The sequence below is a fragment of the Elgaria multicarinata genome, chromosome 21 (genome assembly GCF_023053635.1).
Source record: "Elgaria multicarinata webbii isolate HBS135686 ecotype San Diego chromosome 21, rElgMul1.1.pri, whole genome shotgun sequence".
Taxonomy (NCBI): domain Eukaryota; kingdom Metazoa; phylum Chordata; class Lepidosauria; order Squamata; family Anguidae; genus Elgaria; species Elgaria multicarinata.
The window spans coordinates 12297313-12324156 of record NC_086191.1 but is presented as its reverse complement, the minus strand read 5'-3'; the positions used below and the strand labels follow the sequence as shown (position 1 = coordinate 12324156).

The 26844-nt window shown below is 50.8% G+C and overlaps 2 protein-coding genes across 2 annotated transcripts in view; one reads left to right on the top strand and one right to left on the bottom strand.

Annotated features, from left to right (window-relative positions):
* LOC134412273 (NACHT, LRR and PYD domains-containing protein 12-like) overlaps positions 1 to 26844 on the bottom strand; it is a 240982-nt gene that overhangs the window by 28934 nt on the left and 185204 nt on the right. The gene's annotated exons all lie outside the window — the stretch shown is intronic.
* The window catches only part of IGSF9 (immunoglobulin superfamily member 9), a 43944-nt gene continuing 20910 nt past the window's right edge, over positions 3811 to 26844 (top strand). The window contains exons 1-7 of the mRNA XM_063145985.1: positions 3811 to 4102; positions 5023 to 5217; positions 20821 to 20973; positions 23270 to 23421; positions 24063 to 24180; positions 24745 to 24886; positions 25725 to 25870. Coding sequence (XP_063002055.1) covers positions 4045 to 4102; positions 5023 to 5217; positions 20821 to 20973; positions 23270 to 23421; positions 24063 to 24180; positions 24745 to 24886; positions 25725 to 25870 — 964 coding nt within the window. The 5' untranslated portion in view covers positions 3811 to 4044. The remainder of the gene's footprint in view (positions 4103 to 5022; positions 5218 to 20820; positions 20974 to 23269; positions 23422 to 24062; positions 24181 to 24744; positions 24887 to 25724; positions 25871 to 26844) is intronic.

Genomic DNA, 26844 nt, shown 5'->3' with positions numbered 1-26844 from the left:
GAAAGTTCGATTCAGCCCAGCTCAGGTGGAAAGCAGCATCCCCATGGCTGCTTTCCACCTTGCTCTGGGAGTGGTCTTTGAGGATTGTAGCAACCAGGACACCTGGGTTCTTCTCCCAGTTCCAGTTGGGAATGCAGGACCCCTGACTTCTCTTCTCAGCTGGAATGGGGTGAGGGAGCTGGGAATCGGAGAGCCAAGGTTTCTGGATTCTTACTCAGCCCTTGGAGGAAGGGGGGGGGGGCGTGAAATGCCGGAGACCTGGGTTCTTCAAACAGCAAGAGACACGTGCTAAAATGCCTCGGTTTGAGCGAATCAAAGCAGGGAGAGCCAAAATCGGGGCATCCTCAAATTCTATAGGACGTTCTTAGATGCTCTCTCGCACTTATGAAGGTCCATCGCCCCGTATTCTGGAACTAGAATCATTTTATTCTCGGTGATGTAATTTAGCACTTTCCCAGGCACAAACTGGGATGCCTTCAGACACTGCTTTTTTTAATGCATCCCAGCTGGGAGGCAGATTAAAGTTTATTTTATGAAACAGAAATTGAACGGCCAGGAAGGTCGAAACGGGTTTGGAGCGACGGCCGTGGCAGGGTTGGACACCCACCAGGCGGTGCCTGCAGGAAGCAGACGGAACGGGATTATTTTGGTTATGAATGTTTTCCCTAGGCGATCCACGAAAGGGAGTTGGATTTTCCCAACTGGAACTAGAGTGCAATCTATAGGAGCTCTCGTTCCTCTAAGTGCACTTGGGAGTTTTATATAATGCTTCTATACAAATCTCTCAGCGGTTAATTTCTTCGCACAAGTAATTATGATTAGCGTTCCTTTGCCGAAACATTCTGCTGAAGTTGTTAATGCGCATGAGATCTTCTTAGAGGGCCCTTGCTATTCATACCTGCGCTAATTATTGGGTGAGGACCAGGCGCACCTCATTCCAATTTTACCCATTTAAAACGTACATAATCCTCCCTTTCCTTGAAATGTCAAGGCAGCTAACAACTGAAATGCAATTTTTTAAAAAATTGGCAAATAAAATACACACACACACACACACCTGGTCTCCAGGAGATATTTTTGGACCAGGTGGGTAGCTTTTGGCAAACCTTGAATGATGAATTATCGCTCCCTCTAATAACAAACCTGGCTGTTGAGTGCCAACAGGACAAAAGTGGGGTTTCAGCAGGGTTTGGGGAAACCTCGAGGTTTGCAGAAGTATAAAAGGCTTGGGAGCACAGGGGGGCATGAAGGAGGAGGGAAATGGAGTATCGTGTCAGAGGGCAAGGCTGGCTGGCTGGCATCCTGAACAGGAGCACTGCAACATTTTGTTGCAGGTACGACTTGGTGTTTATATAGCCCACACGCAGCACTCCAGTAATTGTTGGACAAAAATTCCCATCAGCCTTAGCCTGCATGGCTACCTAGGTTGAGTTGACAGTCGGTGACTGGCTTCCCCAAGTCACCCAATGAGCTGAGCTTCATGCATGAGCAGGATTCGAACTCAGTCCCCCCTCCCCCCCCCCCCCCGGGTTTCACCTGAATTGACTTGTTTGCCTTCAATTCCAAGCTGAGACTTTAAAAAGATAAAATAAACCCACAGCCTTCCCCAGAGACCATCCATCAGCGAGTTTTGCATACATCGTATTGGAAAGCGGAAAGAGGGGGGGAAAAAAACCCTCCCACTCAGCTCATGTGAGACGGAGGCACCGGGAGGATCCGAGTGGACTTAGTTTCCGGCTCAGGCACGTGTTTTTAATTTGGCCAAGTTGTGAAAATTGGAAATGACAAGAGGAAGGAAAAGGGAAAAAAGGGAAAATCTTCCGGAGGGCGAAAGGGACGGCGGAGGGACTCTCTCGCTCACTCGCTTTCCTGTGATGTTCTAAAAAGCGTTGATGGAGAAATAGAGGTGGGTGGGTTTAGACGATCCTAGATGGTGAGGGGGGGGGACGCTGTGCTACTTACAGCCATCAACGTGATCTCTGCATGGTTGGGAGGCTCCGTTCTCCCCTGGTCTTCCGCTCCCCAAGGCGAGAGAGAAATGAGGTTAAAGTGATGGAGAGAGAAAAGTTAATGAAGGGGAAGTGAAGTTAGAAAAGGAGAGTTTGAAAAGTCTCAGCTGATACTGGCTTTCTTACTTTTACATGCATGAGATATATAGGCTGGATTCAGACAACACGACCCACACTACTCATGGGTTGAGTGTGGGTTGTTGTTGAAGCATGGGTTATTGTGTTTTCTGAACCCAGATGCGCTAAGAAACCATGGTTTGTTAACCACAAACAACTCATGAAGAGAACGTGTGGGTTGTTGTTGGGGTGTGAACTGTGGGCTGTTCGTGCTTAACAAATGCTTCGTGCTTAAATGATTCGTGCTTAACCATGATTCGTTATCATGGCTGGGTTCACACAGCATGATAACCCATATTTCAGCGACAACCCATGGTTCAACGACAACCCTTGAATGTGAATTATCATGTTATCTGAATCCAGCCATAGTCTGCCCCAGTCTCTAGGGCTGAGGGGCTAGAGGAGGCTTCCCCAAGCTGGTGCCCTCAGGATGTGCTGAAGTGCAACTACCACCATCCCCAGCCAGCATGGGCCTTGCAGTCCTAATACATACAGGTTGTGGAAAGTTAGATTAGACTAATTCTCAGGACTGCAATGTTGAATCCATTGGTTGGATGAAAAGACCTTATTAGTCAATTAAAATTCCACAGTACTCAGAGGCCTAAGTTGGAGTACTGCATTCGTTTCTGGGCACTATGTGTTATGAAGGATGCAGACAAACTGGAACAGTTTACAGGAGGGCAACGAAGAAAGTCCTATGAGGAAAGGTTGAAGGGATGGTGTATGCTTCGCTCAGCGAAGGAAAGATTTGGCAGGGGGCATCACAGCTCTTTTCCTACCCTTGAAGGACCGTCATGTAGAAATGGGCAAAAACTTGTTCACTGCTGCTCATTCAGAGGACAGTAATAGACCTAACAGGCTGAAGTTACAGGCAGGCTGGATTTCAATTGGTGGTAGGACCAGTTGGGGACAATGGAACCAATTACCTAGCCTTAAAGCAGCAGTTTTTGCAGCTGAAACTCTCCCCACGGCCTGAGTTCGATCCCAGCGGAAGCTGGTTTCAGGCAGCCGGCTCGGGTCGACTCAGCCTTCCATCCTCCCGAGGTCGGTAAAATGAGTACCCAGCTAGCTGGGGGAAAGGTAATAACGGCCGGGGAAGGCAACGGCAAACCACCCCGCTATAAGGCCTGCCAAGAAAACATCAACAAAAGCTGGCGTCCCTCCAAGAGTCAGTAATGACTCACTGCTTGCACGAGAGGTTCCTTTCCTTTCCTTCCAATCTTAGACTCACCTCTGGCCTGGGTGCAAATCCAGCTGCCAAGGGTTTCTCAGAAGGCCACGCCTCCTTTGCCTGGTCCCACCCCCTTTTCCCCTGACTACTGATCATCAGGTGGCTTCCTGGCTTTTTTTGCAGTCCCCCCCCCCTTCTAAATGGTTGAAACGCCTCTTCCTGGCAGTAAGAGGTTTAAACAAAACTATGCTGGTATTTTGGACCTACCCCTTTGCCTTTAGCGCCACCCCTTTCATCTTCAGTTCCACCCACCGCTGGAATCTAGCCCCTGAGAGATTCTCACCCCACCACCATCTTCGGCCTGATGAACCACCGTGACTCTTCTTAGGTTGCCCTGAATTTCTCCAAAGTCATGTTACCATTTTTGGAACTTTGTCCCGACAGGCTGTGGTCTATGCTGAGGCTGAGTTTGGCGGCCCTTGGAGACTGTGTCCTCGCCAGCACGCCGGACATCAGCGCTATCAAGAGGGCTCAGCGGGGATGAGAAAGAAGTCCAGCCCACAAGACGTCATCGCTGGGGTCCTCGGGAGTTGCCCGACGGTGTCTCCTGAAACGACGGCAGTCCGGCACCCAAGGACAGGGTGACGGTTCCTTCTGCTCCCCTCCCCTCCCTCCCCAAACGCACGTCGCTGATCGTCTTGGCGGTTCTGGCGGTGTGGCGAGGTGTTTGGCGGGGGCAGCTGTGCTATGAATTGGTGTTTATGGATTGCCTCCTTCGCCCTGGTCTACAGCAGCTCCGCTGAGGGTAAGTGGTACATTGGCCTTTTGCATTTGACCACTCCCCTTTTCGGCTTTGGCTCCTCCCACCACAGAAATGACACCATCACCCCAAGGGCTGTTCTGAAATCAAAGAGGTCCCCCCACCCCCGTGTGTCTGATTTGGGTGTCCAAATCTCAACTCGCCCATAAATTCGCAGGATTTATGACTTTGACCGTGGGGGGAGGCATTCCCTCTCTCCCTTTCTCTCTCTCTTGCTTTCTCTCTCTCGGCCTAACCTCTATCTCATGGGGTTGTTGGGAGGATAATTAAGATGGAGAGAAGACTTCGTCTACTACCTTGAGTTCCTTGAAGGATTTAAATAGAAGAAGTAAATCTTTGTAAACCTAAGGACTAGAAACTTGGGCTCCATTTTTTAAAAACGGAAAAGTTGTATTCCTCACCCGATAACTATGTTTTGTGGTGCCATGGAGAGCCCTGAACATTTTTAAGTTGGGGTATGTGTGTGTTTGGTTACCCTGAGAAGTTTTAAAAGCTGGTTGTGTGCTCCTTGGCTTGCTGCCAGTTGCTCAGTGGAGAGAATCTGTTACTGTAACTTTCTCGCACGCTCAGCCTACATAGCCAACCAAGTGTGCGGCTCTCCTGTTTGCCCTGGGATTTCACAAACTTTTCACTTTCTGCCCGCTGATTTCCCTCGGCTCAATTAGCAGGCTGCCGCTCCGCTGCCGGGCGCCTTCCATGCAGCAATAACCCATGAGTTAATACGGCCAGCTTGCTTTGATTTGATTTTGCCTCCCAGCCCTGTCGGGGTTACTTACGCCTTTAACGGATCTTGGACTGCAATTCCCATCAGGCCCAGCCAGCGGTCAGGAATGCTGGGAGTTGTTATCTGGAACGTGCATGGGAAACATTTCCACTCACCCTCCTTCCTGGCCGTTTTCCGCCAGCAGGTAACAGTGAGACGGAACCCCGCACCGTGATTGGCCGGACGGGAGAGAGCGCCATTTTGGGCTGTGACCTTCTCAAGCCAGACGAGGCGAGCCCCCCGCTCTACGTCATCGAGTGGGTGCGTTTCGGCTTCCTCCTCCCCATCTTCATCAAATTCGGCCTCTATTCCCCACGGGTGGACCCGGAGTACGTAGGTGAGTCGGCCACGCAGGCCACGCTTCCGTGACGCGCACGCGCGCACAGCCCAACAGGGGCAAGGTTGTTGGAGCTCTTTTGACCAGAGGACTCGATTTCATTTCAGAGCAGGTCTTGGGAAACCGCTTTGCAGCAGTGGGCAGAACTGAAGGTAAAAGAGGCAGGGACGAAATATCAAAAAATGCCAGCATATTGTAGCTTCAAGCTTCCCAACATCCCCTGTCCTTACAAATACATGTTATGTACTGGGTGGCCTATATACCTGGCTGTTACATTGTCCTTTTAGAATACTATTCAAAGCAATATGCATACATTGCCTTGCGGTCCTTTCTGCAACTCAAGATGCTCTTGGAAGAAGCTGATTTTTCTAAATCTATTTTAGTTGGGTTTCAGGCCTGTTTTGGAACTGAAACTGTCTTGATTACCCTATGGGATGACCTTTATCAAGAAAAAGATGGAGGTGTGCAACCCTGTTGATCCTCTTAAACAGCTCCGCGACTTTCAATACCATTGACCGTGGTATACTTTTGTATACCCTTTTGCCTTTTCATAGAATCATAGAATCATAGAATAGCAGAGTTGGAAGGGGTCTACAAGGCCATCTAGTCCAACCCCCTGCTCAATGCAGGAATCCACCCTAAAGCACCAGAGCTAGTAGCCTCTTTTTCTTATAGCCTTTCCTTGGTGCTTTTTCCCTCTTTTTCCTCAACTGGATCACCCAGATGGTACTGGCACTTAATATTGCCATCCGTGGCATCCCGGCCTTGCGGTTTCCGCTGCAAACGGCTTGCTTCTATGGCCAGGAAGCCCTGTGCCATGCTAAAAACTAGCCCGTCAAGGTGAGTCACCCCCCGTTGTGGGGCCTTGGCGTGTTCCCCGGGTGCAGGGCCACCTGGAGGCCTCCGGCGTGTGTGGCTTGCCAAACCGAGCAGTGGGTGGGCCTCCCACGGCATTTTTGCCCCTCCCTGCGCTGTCCGATTTGATCAGAGAGAGAGAGAAATTCTGCCTGCCCTCAACGCTCCAAGCCATGTCAAGAGCAGTGGCGCTTGGTGCGCGCTGAGGGTGGGGCGGGCTGCCCCGAGGAAAGGGAGCTTTGCGTGCATCGATGGGCAACCGCTGAAGCGAGGCAGGAAATGGCCTGCCCTCGTCCCCCCGTTATTGATGGGCTGGTGGGGGGCGGCGGGGCTGGTTCAGGAGGAGAGACTCGAGGGATGTAATGAGCGCACTTTTGCAGTCCACCTGCCGCTTTCCACCCGCGCGGATTAGGGATGAACCCTACAATGAAGTGTGTGTGCATGCATATGCATGCTGAAGAGGGAGGCTGGTAAGAGAAGACTCTTACAGTTCGCGATAGATTTGTTTTAATCGAACGCATCTTTCTGACAGCCTTTGGCTTGGAGAAATGATTGATTGGGTTATCCGGGAGAATCCCTTGTCCTAGCTTTTAATATGTGGTCACATCCTGGTGGCACAATAATAATAATAATAATAATAATAATAATAATAATAATAATTTCATTTCTATACTGTCCAATAGCTGAAGCTCTCTCACAACAATTCACAGATAAAACGAGCATGAAAAATATTAAAGGATTCAAAATTTGAAACCATTGAAACAGCGGAAAGCGTTTTCAAAAGAACGCTAGACGTGTTCAGACAGCTGGTATAGCTGCTCTGTCATATGCTACTAAATGCCTGGGAGTAAAGCTAGGGTGCTGTTGCACCCGTGTCCTACTTGTGGGTCCCTGGTCGACAGCTGTTTGGCCACTGTGTGAACAGAGGGCTGGACTGGATGGACCCCTGATCTGATCCAGCATCAGGGCTCTTCTGGTGTTCTTAGGTCTTAACCTGGTGCTGAAAAGATTTATTTATTTATTTATTTATTTAAGGATTTTTATGCTGCCATTCAGCCAAAAAAGGCTCTCATGGCGGCTTACAAAAGTATTTCTTGACAGTCCCTGCCCACAGGCTTACAATCTAAAAGACATGACACAAAAGGAAAGGGGATTGGGAGGGAGGAGGACGAGGGGGAAAAGGAAAGCAAATTCAGGCACTACAATCTTAGTTGCAAAGTTCAGCAGTGACAGTTGATAGCAGGAGGGAGGGGGCTCTCAGCTGGAGCTGGACCCAGGCACGGTGGAGAGGTGCCTGGCTGCTGCTTCCTCCCTCACTGGTGGCCTCTGCAGTGACCTAGATGACAGTGTTAGCACCAGGCAGGCCTCAGTGGGGAGATCATTCCATAATGGCGGGGCCACTATCGAAAAGGCCCTGCCTCTGTGTGTGGTTTTTGGCTTCCATCTATCTATCTATTATTTATTTATCTATTTTTATTAACACGCCATTCAACCGGCAAACCTCACCAAGCAGGAAATAACTTCAGCAATGACCAGCCTACAGCAGTTCTGATATTTTAAGGGTCGGGGTTAAACTCCCCTGCCCAAAGCCCACAAGTCTAGATTGAAGCGAGGAAGTCCCAAGTGTGCTGCATGGGACTGAGGAGGTTTCACGCTGCCACCCCACTCCCCCTTGTCAAATTGGCTTTTAAACAAAGTTTCTTTGTTTGGGGTTTCTTTAAGCATCATAAATGCTGCTCAGTAGTCAGAACTTTTGTGGCCAGGGGACCTTGTGAGTCAAGGAGGCACCGCAGAACAGCTAGAACATAAATACAGGTAGCCCTAATGTGTTTATAATCATTTAATTGCCTTACTTCTAACTGAGCAGACGGGGAACAGAATAATGTTTGCAAGTCTTGCTCTGCAAGTCAGAGGAGCAGAAGTTTGCTTTTGAATGAGCGGTGGATATTTGGGGAAGGGGCAAGAGCCCAGAATATCCCTGAGAGGGTCCAGCCCCACTCCCCCGGCCACACTCTTGGGGGAGAGACGCCCACTGTCCGATAGCTGGCGATGATGTGAGAAGTTGGTGCCCTGCAATGCTCCGGCGAGGGGCCGCGTCATGTGGAATGCAGGTCAGAGGCTTGGGATGGGCAGACGAAAGACACACACCCTTCGCTGCCTCCGTGGCAGAGAGACGGAGCTGTTGCTTTCCCGGCACAAAGACCCTTTTTTCTCGCGGCGGGGGGCTGCTCGGATGGGCGGTGCTTGAAGGCCTTTTGTTTTTTTCTAAATCCCTTAATCCAGCCTGGATGCTCAGACTCCTTGGTAGCTCCTGGTGGGATGGGGAAGAGCTATACAGAGAGGGAGAGGGTTTCCTCCGGGAGCAGAAGAGAGCCTTCTGAACAGGCGTGGTGGACAGGCATGTTCACATGTGCGCGCACACACACACGCCATCTCTCCCCTGCACCTCAGGGTGGCCGTTCTAAAGAAATTGAAATCAGGGGCTCGCTTGGAATGTGAGATCAAGGGTACAAGGTGATACAGGGATTTGATTGTGTTCATCAGGGACTCAATAGGGACAGTGGTTTCCATGCACATGATAAAGACTCTGAGTGGCCTTTGTGGTTTGTAGCTGCTGCTTTCAAAGAATGGAAGGGCCTTCAAGTTGCCGCTCACCTGGGCAGCAGATGGAGCAGGTACACAGGTCACCTGCTGCCAATTCCTCCCCCCCGGGTGAAATGTCTTATCTTTCTGATTAAATCATAGTTGCCTTGAGGGGGTTCATACATACATACATACATTTTATTATGCGGTCACAGACCCAATCAGGGGGTTCATAACAGCCACCTTAATCTATGTGGTGTTTTAATCTTGCCAGAAGTGGTTTAGAGCTTCTTCTTCTTCTTCTTCTTCTTCTTCTTCTTCTTATTATTATTATTATTATTATTATTATTATTATTATTATTATTATTATTGCTACTACTACTGGAATATCCCCCTTTCCTTGAAATATTTTATCTGAATAATACTGCCACCTTGGAATTCTGTTCATCGTGCCGCTCTACTCCAAAGGCTGTGTAAAGCTAACCTTTTAAGTTTTCTAGCCCTCAACGTAAACGTCCAAACACCTTTTCTTGTTCTTCTTTTTGGTATCTTGAGGGCTAGCAACTTGCTTTGTTCAAAGCACAGCTTTTCACTGCCTCTTCGGCGAGGCAAGGCGCCCAAGTCGTGGAAGCGCACAGTGCCTAGCCAGTGTGTTCTGCTTTTGCACACCGGTCGCGTTCAGCCTCGGCCCTGGTGGGTCATTTCAAGGTTGTTCCCTGGTCGGGGATTTTCAGCCCGTGGGGATTTGGATATGGGGCTGCAGCAGCCGTGGCGTAGGAGGGGAATGTTCTCCTACTGGGTATTTAAAGTGGGCCACCAGCAGATTCTCCTGGGAAGCCTGTCGGCCTCGACGAAAGTGACCACGTGGGCAGCCGGCATCTTCTGCTCTTTAATTAGAAGAGGGAGAGATGTCTCGTGCCGGCTTGGAAGGCGTGCAAAACAGCATCTGGCTGGAAGCGAAATTAGGGTTCTTCCACGCCTTCCCCAAGGGAGAAGCCCGCGTGCAAAATCCCGACAGGTGGAAGGAAGAAGGGGCGGCTGCAACCTGTTAATGTAGCCCCATCTTGATCCACTCCCCAGGGACCTACAGGTGAAGAGGAGCAAATAAAGCCAGAGACCCTTCTATCCTGGAGCAGGGAACGACGTTTCTCCGCCTCCTGCCTTCCGCTTCCCCATTTGCATGCCCCAGCTAAAAACAGAATGCAATAAACACCTCTAAATTGCAAGCGGAGTTAGCGTTCACGTTCGGGGCAAGTTCCTAGCCCTTGTGGTGGAGGAGAGCTGCTTTTTGGATGACGTCATTTTAAACATCACAAGCGGCTTCAGTTCCTCCCCGCCCTTCCCTTGTTAGGGTGGCTTTATTTACCTATTGTGGCCAGAGTCATTGCCTCCCCAATGTCATTCCCTTTCTCCCTCTGGCTCGTACGTTTCCTTGTCTCTCAGTGCCGTTTCATTTCCAGCATGATCCAGCTGGGCCTGGGGCGGCCAAGGAAGGGAATTCTTTCCTTTTCCTACTTTTCGTAGGTTTGTAATTCTCTCTCTCTCTCTCTCTCTCACACACACACACACACACACACACTGTTCAGAGGAGGGCAACCAGGATGATCCAGGGGTCAGGAAACAAAGCCCTATGAAGAGAGACTGAAAGAACTGGGCATGTTTAGCCTGGAGAAGAGAAGATTGAGGGGAGACAGGATAGCACTCTTCAAGTACTTAAAAGGTTGTCACACAGAGGAGGGCCAGGATCTCTTCTCGATCCTCCCAGAGTGCAGGACATGGAATAACGGGCTCAAGTGACAGGAAGCCAGATTCCGGCTGGACATCAGGAAAAACTTCCGGACTGTTAGAGCAGTACGACAATGGAACCAGTGACCTAGGGAGGTGGTGGGCTCTCCCACACTAGAGGCATTCAAGAGGCAGCTGGACAACCATCTGTCAGGGATGCTTTAAGGTGGATTCCTGCAATGAGCAGGGGGTTGGACTGGATGGCTTTAGAGGCCCCTTCCAACTCTACTATTCTATGATTCTAGTCCTTGACTGTTCGTTAGCTTTTCTACGACGAGAGACACCCTGAATTGTTTACGTGTGTGAGGACGGACATGCACAGAATGTGGGAGAGAGATGTGAGGCCGGGGGGGCCCTCGTGCATTGCAGGGGATCATGGTCTTCGTAACTTCAGATGCCTGTCAGAGACAGCGGGGTCTGTAGCTTATTAGGGCTGGAGGAGTGAAATGGTATTTTGGAGGTTCCCATGGCAGCGGGTTGGCTGCCTTTAGCGCTCTATCATGGCCCAAGTTGAGGGGGAGTTGGAAAAGAGGCCCAGGAGTTGGCATGAGCGAAAGAGGTGGGCTGAGTGAAATAATACCCCTCTCTCTCTTTTTATCTGTCAAGTTCAGCCGAAAGGATTTAACACGGTGTTGCCATGGTTCCCAGGTGTCACTTTTCGAAGGACCGAGTAGGCCGTTGGTGGGAGAGGCCCCAACAGCCCTGGACGAGACTGAGGAATGCGGGCAGCTCTTGGACAATCCGCTTCTTTCCAAAATTGAAACCCCAAATCTCCCGCCGCCTTCAATCCCAAGATGACTGAAATTAGTTGCAGTAGGAGAGTAGTTTTGAGGAAAAGGTGGGCTTTGGGGGATGAAGGAAACCAAGAGCATTCTGGGAGGCAGGTCCAGGCATCGCAGACAAGGGAGAAAAGGCAAGGCTACATATGTGGAGCTTGAAATACCTATAAACTGCTACTACAAAACAATCTGGGCATGTTTTGGATCAACTCCAAGATTTGTGGAGGTAGGGGAAGTTTCTCTCTGAGCCATTATTATAATTATTTTCATTTCCATACTGCCCCTTAGCCAAAGCACTCTGGGCAGTTTATGACGATTCATAAACATACAAAATGCCACGTAATAAAAACAGTCTAAAATTGTTTCACATCCAAAAATTAAAACCAGGTAAACCGCGAAAACCATTTAAATAAACAATGTTTTTTCCTAACAGACCCATTCTAAAATGGCAGACCTGCTTCAATGTATAGCATTAAACTCCTGGGAGTAGAAGATGGTCTTTACCTGGTGTGGAAAAGACAGACAGTGTTGGCGCCAGTGGGGAAATCATGCTACACTTGGAGGGCCACCACGGAGAAGGCCCTTTCCTCCACCGCCACCTTCCAAGCTAGGTTTGCAAAAGTCGGAGCATATAAAACACTTTCTATTAATGCAGCAGAAACGGTTGATTAAAAAGGGTTGCACGCTATTTTAACCTGAAAGAAGCAGGGTGTGGGTGTGGGTGTGAACATTGGAGCATCTTCTCACACTGCCTCTTATCATCTGGGCTGCTTCTTGAAAAGTTAGAATGATAGGAGCAGCGGTGGGGCGGCCCTGGCGTTGCAGAACCAGCAATCTCGCTTCATTGTGGGGGATGGCCCTGCTGAAGAGTGTAGCTGAGGTTTGATTCGTTCCTCGCCAGTGAATTGTGGGATTATTTTTCAAGCGTGAAATGCTGGCGTAGCGATTTCGGAGCCGTTCGTTGTCTGGTTGGTTAGTCCCCAAGATCACAGCCGGTGTTCATAACAGAGCAGGGTTCTCTGGTGTGAGAGCCTCCCGTGCTTCCGGGTGTGGGGGTGGGAAGGCAAAATTATCAATAGGGGTGATTATAAAATTGCGAATGGGGCACAGAGAGAGATGTGTTTGTGTTTTACTCTTTCTCAAAATACCAGAAGCTGAAACTGTTTGGCAGTAGATTTTCTCCAAATATTTCCCATCCTGAGTTTTTCTTTCTTTGGGGTGTGCGGCCACCCTATTTCTCCCACAATGCCCCAGAATGCTGCTAAGCCCAGAGCATTGTGGGGGATGCAAAACGGCGGCCAAGCTACCAACATGATTACAGCAGCTGGCGTTTGTTGCAACAGTAAAAAAAGGAAAACTCAATCTTAGGCAAGAAAAATAAACTCTTCTACTTCTCTCAAGACACTGTTGTAGATTTTCTCCTCCCCCTGGAAAAATGGGGTGAAATGGTTACCCCCAATTTCTCTGCCCCAAAATAGGGTGCAAGCCGTTCGCACACCGCCGTCAAAGGGGGTGGTGGACCATCTGCTGTTCTCCTAAAACTATTGGGACTTTTTTTGTCGCTTGTGCAGTCAGCATCAGGTGGCCCTGACCCGGATTGTCAACTCATTAGATAAGTTCATTGGGAGGGCAGAAAGCAAATTACAGTGGGGATGGGCCGCATTTTCAGTGAGCGCCAGCTCATAAAATGTTCACAGGATCACACCCGTGAGCCCAACTGCACTTTACTCACTCGTCTGGAATAGCCACCACCTTCCTGGCTTTCAGTGCAGAATGAGATAGCAGAAGAACCTTGCAGTAGTAGATTTGGGTAGGGGGGATCATCCCCCCCCACTGTACTTAAAGCAATCGTTGTAGGGAGAAATCTATATGTGGGCTGAAACGTTTCTCCCTGTTCGTTTGCTTGTTTTATTTGCAAATCGGGTGTCCGCCGCCTACGAATCGCTCAAAAAAGGGGGGGGGGAAAGGCGTCGATTTGCATATACTTTGCATATGCTAATCGATGTGGACAGGTGCACATGTAGACGTAATCATTATTTAAATAGAACCATGGTACGTCCCACCCCAGTGTGGAAGACTGTGCCCTAGGTGCCTTGTGTTCGGTCTGAAAGCCGAACTCTTCCAAGTCTTTGAACCGGACTTGGACAGGACATCAACAGAGGACCGCCCCAGCCCTTCAAAGGGAGGACAGTCCTCTCTAAAATAGGATACTTGCCCCCCCCAAGACTTTGCTTTTACATATTGTCCGCATTCCAGCGTGGTGTTCCCTCACCCACCATGGGAAGCGGTGTAGTCCACTTTGCCATCTTAGGACTCTCACACTTCATCCTCTCGCAGGGACTCTACCGCCTCACCCTCAGCTGCCAACACGGATGGGCCTCCCCCTGCGTTCTCTCATTCCCTCCCCCCAGTGAGCCTTGGAAGGTGGGTCCAGGGCGAAACCCACCCAGCCACCCGCCTGGGAAACTCATAACCGGCCTCGTTGCAAATATGGGGGGGGGGGGTAGCACTCACACCAGTGCAGCCATGGTTACCACCTTGACATTGCACTTAAACCTTGAGTTTGTTTGCAGATGGAGGGCTTTTAAAAACCAGGATATCTCCCCGTCCATGCAAGCTATCGCTGGAGTTGCCCTCCAAAGCAGGGTTGGGCTTTTTTATGGGTGGTGTCAATATTGACTTAGCGGCATCTTTATGACAGGGAGGCCTACGCCTGCCCAGGGCTGTATTTGCAGGTGAAACAACTTGCATGATCTCCTTGCTCTGTCCCCTCCCTCTTTCTCTCCTGCCAGCTTCAGATTTTAAGGCAGCCTTTGACAAGATGTCTTTGGCAGGGCTGAACCTTTCCCAGTAACCCCACTTAGTCCTCACAATTTGTTTGTTTGTTATTATTTTATGTGTTGCATTTCTATCCCGCCTTTCCTCCAAGGAGCCCAGGGCGACCCGCTCTCCATTTTATCCTCACAACATCCCTGCAAGGTAGGTTGGATGGAGAGGTCATGACTGGCCCAGAGTCACTGGCCGAGTGGGGACTAGAACCCGGGTCTCCCCAGTCCAACACTCTAACCGTTACGCTACACTGTCTCGTTGATGCTGCTACCCACTCACTTGCCAGGGTGGCCAGGTGTCCTACTTAAGAGGACAGTCCTCTGTTTTGGAGATGTAGAATCATAGAAACATAGAATAGTAGAGTTGGAAGGGGCTACAAGGCCATCGAGTCCAACCCCCTGCTCAATGCAGGAATCCACCCTAAAGCATCCCTGACAGATGGCTGCCCAGCTGAGCTGCCTCTGGAAGGCCTCTAGTGTGGGGGAGCCCACCACCTCCCTAGGTAACTGCTTCCTAGGGAGGCAGAGAGCAGTCCTGTATTTGAAGGTGTCCAGGGGGCCTTGAAATTACCTCTCCATATTTAGCAGCATGTACCCAGTGGCCCATTTCACACATCTCAACGACCTAGAGTTGAACTACCCAGGGATGTTCTGTCCCTGAGTTATTTGTCGTGATGTGTGAACCAAGAACTTTGGTTTGTCTCTTCCACCTAACAAGCTAGAGAAATTACCCACGGTTTGTCATTGGTTCTTTCTCTGGCTTCTGTGGGGGAGAAACAAGCCAGGGTTCCTTGTTCTCACGGCATGGCAAACAAACTACGTTTCCCCATACAGTTTTCCAAGCGTGCGCACGTCTTCAGATGCGTTCGTTTTGTTTCGCGAAACGTATCGCAAATTCGTCGGGAATTCACGTTCGGTTCCAGGAGGTGCAAAATGGGTAATCATGCAGGAAAATCCCCTCTGCTTTAGGGGAAATGAGACAACCTCCTTTTCCAATGGGTCTGTGTGCGTGTGTGTACATTTGACGGGAGAAGGACGTTTTGTATTCTAGGGCGAACTCCTTGGGTGGCTACTGTGGCGAATGCGTGGCTATCTTTCTTCTCTTTCCCCTTTTTCTCCCTTGCTCTTTCTTCTTCCTTTTTCCGGGTCACCAGCTTTTAAGAGAGGCGTCTCTGCCCGGCTGTCTGCCACCCTTTTGAACTCTTTTCTCGTTTAACAGCCAGTTGTGGGAATCTGTCTTGTTTGTTTGGGGCCGCGGGGGCTCGGCTGAGATCTGCCGTGCATTCTTCCGCTAAGAACTGTCGGCTACTTTAGGCGTGATTGCTATCTTTCTGTTGTTCTTCTCCTGTCTCTGGCTCCGAATAGCTGTTAATTTTGGGTCTGCAAGCCCATATCTGGAACAGAACAGGAGCTTATTAAATGAGACAGAGGGATAATTTGCAGGGGAACGGGAGTCGGTGGGCTGGGATTTAGGGTTTGTGTTTCGGACACAGCCCAAGGGGATTTTGTTTGTTCATTACATGTTTATCCTTGCCTTCCTCCAAAGCGCTGTAGTTTTTAAAAATCCTCACAACAACCCTGTGCGGGAGGCATGAGTAAGAGAAATTGGGCCTGTTCAGACAACACGCTAAGCCATGGTTAGGCCGTTAACCCTTTTGTAGCAAATGCCAAGTGAGCATGTTTAAACCGTGGTTATGTAGCCACCATGGTTAGGAACGACCCGCACAATGCAAAGTCATAGTTCACAAATGGAGTCATCCCATGAAAGCGACGGGTGGGAGATTCGGAACGGATCAAGTTCTTCATGCAGCGCAGAGACAAACTCTGGAATCCGCTCCCACAAGTCGTAGCGATGGCCATCCATTTGGATGGCTTTAAAAGGGGGCTGGATAAATTCCCGGAGGAGAGGGCTCTCCACGGCTTCTAATCCTGATGGCTGTGCGCTACCTCCAGCATCAGAGGCAGTAAGCCTGTGTATACCAGTTGCTGGGGAACATGGGCCGGAGGGTGCGGTTGCACTCGTGTCCGGCTTATGGGTTCATGATCAACAGCTTGTTGGCCAGTGTGGACTAGATGGAACCCTTGGTCTGATCCAGCAGGGCTCTTATATTCTGAAGTCCTGGTACTGAGAGCCAGTTGGAGGATGCAATGCGGAACTTGCGCTGCATGCGGAACTTGGCGCAACTCCACAGGCTGGCTTGAAAATGGCTCCCGAGGTCCTTCGTTCGCCATGTCTCCTTGCCCTCCTCCACGTGAGGGAGCCTCTGTTACTTTGCACCCAGCACATGCAACACACACTTTCCCCCAAGTCTCTTCTTGCCTCCTCCCTTCTCCCGATCCGCTTTCCTCTCCCCCCAACCCCACTTCTTCTCAATGTGTGCCTGGCTTGCCCAACCTAGGAGTGGCCTGCGCAAGCGGGGGTGGGTGGGGAATGCGTTCCCCCTTTGTATGCCTTTGAAAGGGCGGTTGCTAAGTGATGGTAGGTTGCCTGTCGCTAAGGCCGCTTTATGGCTTTTTTTTGTTACCGCAGAAGACCCTCCTCCGGCAAATGAAGGGGGGATGGTGACAGGCAGACCGGGGTTTAGAGACTCTGTGTGTGTGTGTGTGTGATGGTCTCCTCCCCCTAATTAAACTCTGTCAACTGGGTTTCATCTATTGTTCCAAAGGCCTCTTTGTTCAGGGGCAAGGGAACCGTTCCCTTGGGTTGGGTGGCAGTTGGAACTGGAGATTCGAAAGATAGCGTTTCAGCCCTCCCACTCCTGTCCCGGGCGTTTGGGTTTCCCAAAGAGAGCGCTAATGCCTTAAGCAGCGCCCACCGTGTCGAAATCGGTGTTAGTTCCAGGTTGGAAATGGATGAAAAGGTAAGAGCTGTCGTTTCAGATCACAGCCTGAGGATTGCTGGCAGCCCGCTCGTTGGCCCCCGTGGAAATGTTTCCTACATTTCTGAAAGCTGAGACACCCCATTCCCCCCCCCCAAATTGGAACCAAGGCGTGCTTTGCTCTTACACATGAGAAGGCTTATTTTTAGAGTTGGGAACCACGTTGGCTCATGGTATCCTTGGACAACATCTGGGATGCCTGAACTCATCCCCCGGAAAGAGGATTGAGCTCCAGCACTTGCCCTAGTAGCCGCCATTTTGGTTTTTTACCAAAATGTTTACTAAATGTTGTGGCGGTCCGGGGCAAAAACAAAATGGCAGCTACCCATGAGGGCCGCCCCCTTCCATCCCAGCACACAGTGACTCCATGTCTGAGATATTGTGGGACATCGAAGGGCTGTTCTTGCGGTGGTAAACTTTTATTCCAGGTGTGAGCAACTTTTGGCCCTCTGGATTTTGGGGCCTGCAACTCCCATTAGCCCTAGCCGGCTTACCCAATGGTGGGGGGTGATGAAAATTGCAGACCCAAACATCTAGAGGGCTACAAATCCCGTCCCCCCATTTTATTATCTCTGGAGAAGACTTGGGATGGTTGTCTAGCGAGGTCGATTGGCTTCTCGTTAGAAGTACTTCTTTCAGACGTTGAGCATCATCTCTTCTGGGCGCACTCGTGTCAGGTGGTCGGTCCCTGGCGGGGGGTTCAGGCTGGATGACCTCTAGGGGGGCTCCCTGGGCTTCAGACTCCGAAGTGTGTGCTCTCAGAGCGAGTTGGGACTGAGCCAATTGCCTGCAAGGTTGCTGAGCCGATTACAGATCTGATAATAGCCCTGAGGCGGGATTAGGCGGGTGGTGCTCACCGCTTCCTTAAGTTTCTTATCCTCCTCCTCTGCCATCATCAAAACAGGCCGTGCTCTCACATGAGGAGCCCCCTCTGCCTATCTCTGGGGCCCCTGCAAACATGGTGAGCTAGGGCATGGCAGGCCGAAAGCCCAGAATCCCCAGGCACGTTGGATGGTCTCTAGGTCTGCAAAGTTTGGTGCCAGGAACCCCCCAATGACATAAGGATGACTTAGTCATTGCTACCAACACCTATTACCAAATTAATTTGGGGGGAGCCGTGGCGGTTCTCTCTGGATCTGCATCTCCCTCCCACGCAGAAAGTTTTGAATAGTTCTGTTCCGTGAACGTCTCTGCCACTTTTTCAGATAAAGCGGCTTACAGAGATCCGAGGAAAATGTAATTGACCGACCCTTTTAAATTAAGAAATTGAAGAATGAGTCAATGTATATAAGGTATTTGGGTGGGTACGGGGGTGGGTCAGGAAACTAGATAAACCCACGGGTTTGTGGGAAGTTGCAAAGGTGGGATTGGGTGCGGAATACGGCTTCCTGAGCTTGGTGGCTTTTGATGGAAAAGATCAAGTTTCTAGCTCTTGTGCAGAGGAAGGCTTGCTCTAACTGTTGGAAGCCAGAGGTGTTACTGACATGAGGGTTGTTGTGGGGGCTGCATGATAAAAAACTAGAATCAATTATGTCGAATCAGTTACACAAAACAAGATACAATCTCTCGTAACATCCATGTAGGACGCTTGGGAAAACCTGCTTTTTCGGGGAAGGGACAGATTTTGCTGTTGTTTTATTCAGCGTTCAATCCTCCTTGCACAGAATGGCACGGATCATTTTGCAGGCCCCTGCCTGCAAGGTGCTTCCATTGTAAAGTAGGCAATGCTGCGGAGAAGGAAGGGAAGGAGAAGCCCAGGTAGAAAGAGAAGCAGATGGAGTTCAAGTTCAGTTGCAGTTGGAAAGAAGCGAGGCGAACCAAAACTGCAAAGCAATCCCCGCCCCTTAAATAATTTTTCAAGATCCCAGCCGTTGATTTTATTCCTTTAAAAACAAAACCTGAAACAGAACCATTAGGTCAAAGTCTCTTTGCCCTGTGCAGACGTTGTAAACCCCCACTAGAGTCGATGCGTGGAAGAGGATTGGGGTCACGGCAGCAGGGCCTGATCATCTGGCCATCCTCCACCCATTGATAATTCCTCCGGCACGGAGCTTATGTGCTTGCAAGCTGTCTGGCCATGGGCTCCCTCTGTGCGGACGCTGCCCTGCAAAAGTCCACGGGGCAGGTGGACGGGATCGGTGCACGAGGGTCAATCAGGGGGGAGAGATTGGGGCGGGGAGGAAGGGGCTATCCCATTTCTCTCCCTCCCCCCCCCCAAAGACACACACACACACACACACATACACTCATTGATTTTACCCAGTTCCAGAATTGCCAAGGACTTTTGTTGAACCCAAACTGGAACAGATCTGGGAGGAAGAGGGAACAATTCAAATCATTGCTTGGGATTATAAGAATTGAACTCAGAGCTGATGGGTTGTAGACTCCGCAAGTTTATTTTCTCTCTCTCTCTCTCCCCCCCCCCCCCCGGCCGTCCGTCCACATCTCCTCTCTGTGCCCATCCCGCACGAGAGATGTTGCAAAAAACAGCTCTCCGGGTGGACGGCTTTGATCCGTTTTTGCTCTGCCCTCTCTAATTGGAGTGAGTGAATTGATTTTCTTAATTGAAGGCATGTTTCCCGAGGGCAGAATTAACACTTTTTCCCCCCCCACTCGCTCCGCCTCCTTGTAAATTGGCATTGTTGTCACTACGTGTCACTTTCCTAGTCTGGTTCAAACTGCTCTGTTTGTGGGGGAACCGGACAGGTTTCGGAACCGCGATGGGAAATCCATGCTGCCGTCTCTCCGCTGCTGCTGCAGCATGTAACGCAGCCTGAGTACAAAGCCATTGTTGAGGGAGCCACGGCGATAACATGAAAAGGCCCTCTGGGTTTCTTCTTGAGGGACAAAGCCTTCTTGAAGAGAGGGTGGGAGAAGACACAGCACTGTCTCTGGAGTGCAAATTCAGCTGCCCACCCCCACCCCGCGCCAGTGTGGCGTTCTGGCGGGCCTACTTTCTCGCCCGCCTCCCCTGCCCACCGAGAAGGACACTGTGTAACACTTAATGTCTGTTTAGTTGACCCCCTGACCCGGCCTCGCCAGTAGGGTCCCAGCCTCCAGCTTTTGTCTCCATGGCGGTTCCCAGCCCGGCGAGCGGCAACATCACAAAGGCAGGCGGTTCCTTCCAGTGTCATGGTCCCAGCCAGGCCCTAGGTCAGGGAGCGGGGACGCCGGCAGGGTGGCCTAACAGAGAGGGAAGTAGGCCTCGAGCTGAACCGGCCCAAGGAGAAGATGGCGCCGTCCCAGCTCCGCATGCCGAAGCTGACCAGACTGGCAGTTGAATCTTACTTCAGCCTTGGTGAAGTAGGCTTTGAGCCATTGGGCAAAGAACAAGATGGCGCTCTCCTCCCCCACCCCAGCACACACTACTCCTCAATTCCTCATGAGGACTAGAAACTTACTCTCCCTCTTTCTTTTTAAATGGAAAGTTTCTCCCCCGGGCCTGAAATTTTGCCTTATCGGGAACATCCACTCTTGGGTTACCACATATCGAATCCTTGGCCAGTACGTCTCCATTCAGAAGGCATCCCTGCCAGTTCTTTATATCCCGGCAGGAACACACAAATGTATGGCATCACTTCGTTAGGCCGTCGTAAGCTTTCATTGGCTGCAGTCCATGGAGGGATCCTGGATTTTTCCCCCCATTTCAGGGGGAGAAAAATGAAGGTCTGGGTTCAAGTTGGCGACCTTTATTCCCTTAGATATAGGTGGAGGTTGTGTGTGCTGTATGTTTTTCTAGCCTTGCGTAAATGGTTGTTATACTTGATGCAATGTATTTTAATGGTTTTTAATTTCTATGAACTGCTTGGAGAGCTTTGGCTAAGGGAGTGGTATAGAAATACGATGCACGTCATGAAATGCACATCATTCAGTGGTTTCTCGCTTTCCGTGCAGGCCGCGTGCGGATTCAGGAGGGCGCCTCTCTCCGCGTCGAGCAGCTGCGTGCCGAAGACCAGGGCTGGTACGAATGCCGGGTCCTCTTCCTTGACCGTCCCAGCAGCGCGGATGAGTTCAAGAACGGCACCTGGATCCATCTCACCGTCAATTGTATGCTCTGAGTGGTTTGTTTGTTTAATATATAGTTCTTTCAGTTTCTACCTTGCCTCTTTCCAAGGCACGTAACAAGAGCTAAAGGCAGAGGTGACCAAAAAGCCCTCCAGGGTCAGAGCATTGTCTCCGACCTCGGATTGGGGAATCCAAACTATGGTCCCCCTCCCGCTCCGGAAAAGGGCATAATAGATGCATGAAATTATTAATGGCATTTGTTGCAAGGCAGCAACAATATTTCTTTCCTTTTCCTAATACTGGAGTGGGGGGGGCACCCAATGAGATGGATTTGCGGAAGTACTTCTTCACCAAACACATCCTTAACTTGTGGAACTTATTGCCACAAGGTGGGGGGGGCTGCATGCTTTCACACCTTTCTAAAGGGGCAATTAATGGAGGAGGCAATTCGCCTTGACAGCTAAATGGATCCTCCATGGGCAGATACAGCGTACCTCTCAGTACTGGAAGATGAGAACCAACCACAGTATAAGGAAGTCACCGTCATTCCATGCTTGCTGTGAGCTTCCGAGAATTACTTGGCTTGTTGCCATGGGGAAACGAAATGTAGATGGACCTTTGGTCTGTTCTTGCAAGGCTCTTGCGATTTGAGTGAAAACAGCACACCCAATTAAATGTGTGTGTATATACACCCTCATATAAACATGCACATGCAGGACCTGCTATAAAATGTTGTGCAGGAAGGAGTGCTCCTGTTCAGGGATCCAGCCGGCCATGCCCGCCTCCAAGGGACTCCATTCCGTTTCCCCTCCCACCATCAACAATCAGTGTCCTGTCCCTGCTGAGCATGCTCTGTTCCTTCCCCAAGGGTGTTTTCTTCCATAAAGATTTACGGAGATTGTTGCTGGTATAAATATACAGATATTAACGTGGTCTACCCCACCGACTTAACCCCAGCCTTTAAAATCCAGCCCGAATAATAAAAATGCCACCTCTCCCACGTTCGCCAAACCCTTCTTCCTGTTCTGCGAAGCTTTGAGCACAACCCGTTTATTCCTCATTCTCCACAAGCCTGAGCAGCTATAACTGAAAGAAAACACATATTCATCTGCCTCCCCTTCTTCAATTGTGTCAAATTATGGTTTGTAAGCCTCTCAGGGCAGGGACCTAGTCACTTGCATTCTGTAAAGCAGGGCAGGCAATGTAATTGAAAACCTGGCAGCTGGCTGAATGGTAAGGAAAAGGCAGAGAAAAAGAGGGAAGGAATTCCCCTGGCCACTTTGGCTCTGGCCACACCCACAGTGAGTTAGAGCTCCGCCCATCGCTGGCATGATTACCCTCAAGGAAAGCAGCCTGGCAGAAAAAAGGTCCCGCCCACCCCTTTGGTAAACCACTGTGCACATTTTGGGCATTATATAAATAATATAAAAATTCTCGTCCAGGCCCATCTCTGGTCCTAGACCGCACCAGTCTTAAAATCTCTTCACTGGCTGCCAATTAGTTTCCGGGCAAAGTATAAAGTGTTGGTGATCACCTTTAAAGCCCTACATGGTTTGGATCCAGGCTACCTGCGGGATCGCCTTCTCCTGTACAATCCGCCCCGCACACTCAGGTCCTCTGGGAAGAATCTACTTCAGCCAGCCAAAATTAGGCTGACGGGTATTACCCAGAGGACCTTCTCTTCTTCTGCTCCCAGACGGTGGAACGGCCTGCCGGAGGAGACTCGTCAGCTTGACAGTCTTTTAGCATTTCAGAAAGCCGTAAAGACTGATCTCTTCCGGCAGGCCTATCCAGTGGAATTTTAGGATGTTTTTAGGATGTTTTATCAATGTATGCTATGTTTTTAATCAGTATTTTACACTTACTCGATCAAAATGGAGAGGCGGTTAAGAAATAAATTTATTATTATTCGTGCATTCCTACATAAAATCATGCCAAGATTACTTTTTTTGCAGTGTATAAACACACACACATATAATGTAGATCAGCGACTAGCAAACATGTTTGTTACACATACAAACAGAATGTTACATCCAGGTCTTAACAGAACTACGTAGCCGCCTAATATGTACCGATTATCTTCTCCTTCAGAAAGCAAGCAACACATCTGCGTTTGTTTCATCAATGCGCGTACGTGCGCATGGGTGACAAAGAAAGGAAAGAGAACGTGGGAAGGATTATGGAATTAATGTTAGATGGTCTCATAGTTTAGCCAAGATTCAAGAGGGATGGAAAACACAGCTCAGAGCAGACTGGAAGAATTATTAGGGGAAAGAATGGGGTGGGTAGATGTGGAAAGTCTGGCTGAGACGCTCTTCTTATGAAATCTGTCTTGCAGCTCCCCCTACCTTCCAGGAGACCCCGCCCGCGTTCATAGAAGTGCAAAACCAAAAGCCTCTCACCCTCACCTGTTCAGCAGCCGGCAACCCCAAGCCGGAGGTCACCTGGAAGAGAGACAACCGAGCCCTCGAAAGGGGAGACAACGTCGAGGTATGTTGGGTGTGGGTCTCCCAGGGCAGAGGGTCTAGAAACACGCGTAGACACGATCCGATTGCAAGGCGGGAGAAAACGTGGCCTTGTGACGGAGTAGAGAACTCGCAGAATTTCCAAGGCACGGAACAAGGTTAGCAATGTGCATGCACACAGCCCAAATACCTTTCTGGTGCCCTGGCCCTCCCACTTAAAATAAATAAATATTACACCTGCAAATGAAGAGCCATTTTGGGTTAGCCCTAAAAAGCGTGACTAGTTTAAGGTGGAACCAGTCAGTTTCATGTTTGTGTGAGGATTTGAACCCGAGTCTCCCCGGCTAAATCCGATGCTCCAGCCGTGCTAACTTGTAGTGCTCCTTGAAGAGGGATTTCATGTCTTTCCCCACTCACAGAAGCCTAAAATCAGGCACGAGGTCCAGAATTTTAAAGACCTCTCTTCTCTGGAACACGTCTTTGTTTTTGAGCTGTGCCTGACCCCTGCTGGCCACTCGAGCGAACACAAACATTTAGCTTGGCGGCCCCGGCAGCCTACAAACATTGCCGCGTTTCGGCCGGCCACACCCTCTTCTGCTCTATTCCGTTCCATTCCCTCCCTCCTGGTTTCCCAGGTGGAAAATAAAATCTTGTGCTTTTCACCAGGTGAAGAATGGGACGCTCGTCTTTGCCAGCGTGGACCGGGCCAGCGCCGGGGCGTACACTTGCCACGCCACCAGTGAGGAGGGCACCGTCACCCACACAACCCGCCTGCTGGTCCAAGGTAAACAGGGGATGGGGCAGCGTCGCTCCAGTTCGGGCTGGGCAGTAGTTTCACAGAGGAAGTCAGGAAGCTGCCTGTCACACAATTCTCAGCCAGCTCAGTGTTGTCTACTTCAAGGTGGCTTTCCAGTTGTTTCGGCCTACAACTCCATCATCCGTAGACAGCTCAGCCAGTGGTGAAGCATGATGAGAGTTGTAGATCGGAACAGAACCTCTGGCAGGCCACAACTCCTGGCCTACTCAGACCAACGGCGAACTCTCTGTAGTTCTTTTTCCTCCATCACCAATTGCTAGATACCTTTTTATCTGGACATGTCCAGGACAGAACCTGGGCCTTCCTGCCTGCAGCCCAAGTGTTCTACCACGGACTCTTTCCAAATGAGTCTCCGGAAATCCTAGAATACCGCAGAACAGTCACAGGAGCAAAGGATGTCGCCGGTTCTCCACTGGGAAACGTAGCTTGGTTTCCAAGACGTCCTCCTGCGTTCGAACCCTGAGGGCGCTGTTGGGCCTTCCGCTCCTCGGCCCCTCACGGTGCGTGTTTCCTTCCCTGCCTTCTCCCCAGGGCCTCCGGTGATTGTGGTGCCCCCACAGAACGTCACCGTCAACCTCACCCAAGATGCCTTCTTGGCCTGCCAAGCCGAGGCCTACCCTGCCAACCTCACCTACAGCTGGTTCCAAGGGAACACCAACGTTTTTCACCTCAGGTAAGGACAGGTGAGGGAAGGGGCAAAGAATCCCTCGCTGAACCTGTGTATCATGGAAGGCCGACCTCGTGGTCGGCCTTCCACGAGGGCCTCAAAAGAGACAGTTGACGGTTCCTCCGTCCTTGCTCTGAGTCAGGAATGCAGAACCTCCTCCTGCCCGGGGGCCGGATTCCATTCCGGAGAACCTCCCAGGGGCCGCGTCGCCAAAGGGGGCGGGGCCACAAATGCCAGCATCGTGGAGCTTCACGCTCTCGCCGCCAGTTGAGACGCCTTAGGAGAAGCAGAGAGCTTCGGCTACGGGGCGGTATAAAAATGTAATAAACGCAATGAAACGTCAAGTTTCTAGAATGGGGGAAAATGGCACAACATCCAGGAAACCGCCCAACGCTCGGCAGCCAAGGACAAGAGGCTGGGCCCTCCGAGGAATCCCAGTGGGCTGCACTGGGGCCCCAGATGGGCCGGATACGTTCTTTCGGCCGTGGGTTCTGCACCCCTGCTCCAGGGGACCACTAGGAGGTTCTTCCTCCTGGGCAGCTTCTTTTGCCTCTTATAGGCTGTGGCACCAGTAGCTCCTAGATCGGCTGCTACCTTCTCCGTTAGACTCTGTAGTTCGCTGCTTAACTCCCCTGCCTCCATTTCCTTCGCCCTCTCCCCCAGGCAGATCCTGTGATCTTGGCGCAGTGGCAGAACCTCTCCCGTCCCTCCCCACACCCAGCATTTCCCCCTTGCATAGGCCTTTTTGTTGGGGAGGAAGAGTTCGCCTTTTCCCAAACCCATCTAAGAAAGCAGCTTCGTGGCTTCCAACCACTTCACGCTTTCTTTCCTCCCCTTCCTCCAGCAACCTCCAGTCCCGAATCCGCGTCTTGGTAGACGGGAGCCTCTTGGTCCAGAAAACAACCCCGCAGGATTCGGGACGATACACCTGCGTTCCCAGCAATGGGCTAAGGAGATCGCCTTCCGCCTCGGCCTTCCTCACAGTTCTGTGTAAGCCTTGCATCTCCCCGCCGGCAACAAGTAGAAGCGATCAAAGGGGACAGAAAAGTTGGTTGGGAAGCAGACAGTGTCCATCCTACGAGGCGGGGCTCAGATCAGTCTCTACTGCAAGGGTGGGGAACCTCCGGCTTGGGGGGCCTAATCCAGATTGTGGAGTTCCCCAACCAGCCTCCAGAAGCTCCCTCCAACGCCCCTCCCCTCCTCCAAGCACCGCACCTGAAAGGCTAGTGGGAAGAGGAATTTCCTCTGTTATCTCCAATAAGCGATTGGAAATAACAGTGGGGTTTCCCTTTGGCATGCTTCTCCGCCTCGCAATTGGGAAGGCGAAGAACTTTGCCTGCCCCCGCGTCCTCTAGCTGGTACCTTGCTGGGGGAAGGTGCAGGGCAAACAAAGCCGCCCTGAGCAAGGCGTCCATTTGAGGGGTGCTTCTCCAGCCAGCAGAGCCTCGTGTGGCGCAGAGTGGTAAAGCAGCAGTTTCTGCAGCCGAAACTCTCCCCACGGCCTGAGTTCGATCCCAGCGGAAGCTGGTTTCAGGCAGCCGGCTCGGGTCGACTCAGCCTTCCATCCTCCCGAGGTCGGTAATATGAGTACCCAGTTAGCTGGGGGAAAGGGAATAACGGCCGGGGAAGGCAACGGCAAACCACCCCGCTATAAGGCCTGCCAAGAAAACGTCAGCGAAAGCTGGCGTCCCTCCAAGAGTCAGTAATGACTCAGTGCTTGCACGAGAGGTTCCTTTCCTTTCCTTTCCTCTCCAGCCAGCATCTTGGTCAGTGATGAGGTGGGGGAGCTTTCCCTGGCCAGGAAAGCCCGTGCTGAGCAAAGCCGGGCTCCCCAGCAAGGTACCAGCTAGAGGAGCTGGCCAGGAGCTGGGTGAAACCAGGGTGAGTGGTCCTGTCTCCTGTTCATCACCCAGCCCACAGAGGGACGCAATGGGGAGTTGTCTCCCCGCAATACAGTTCCCTAC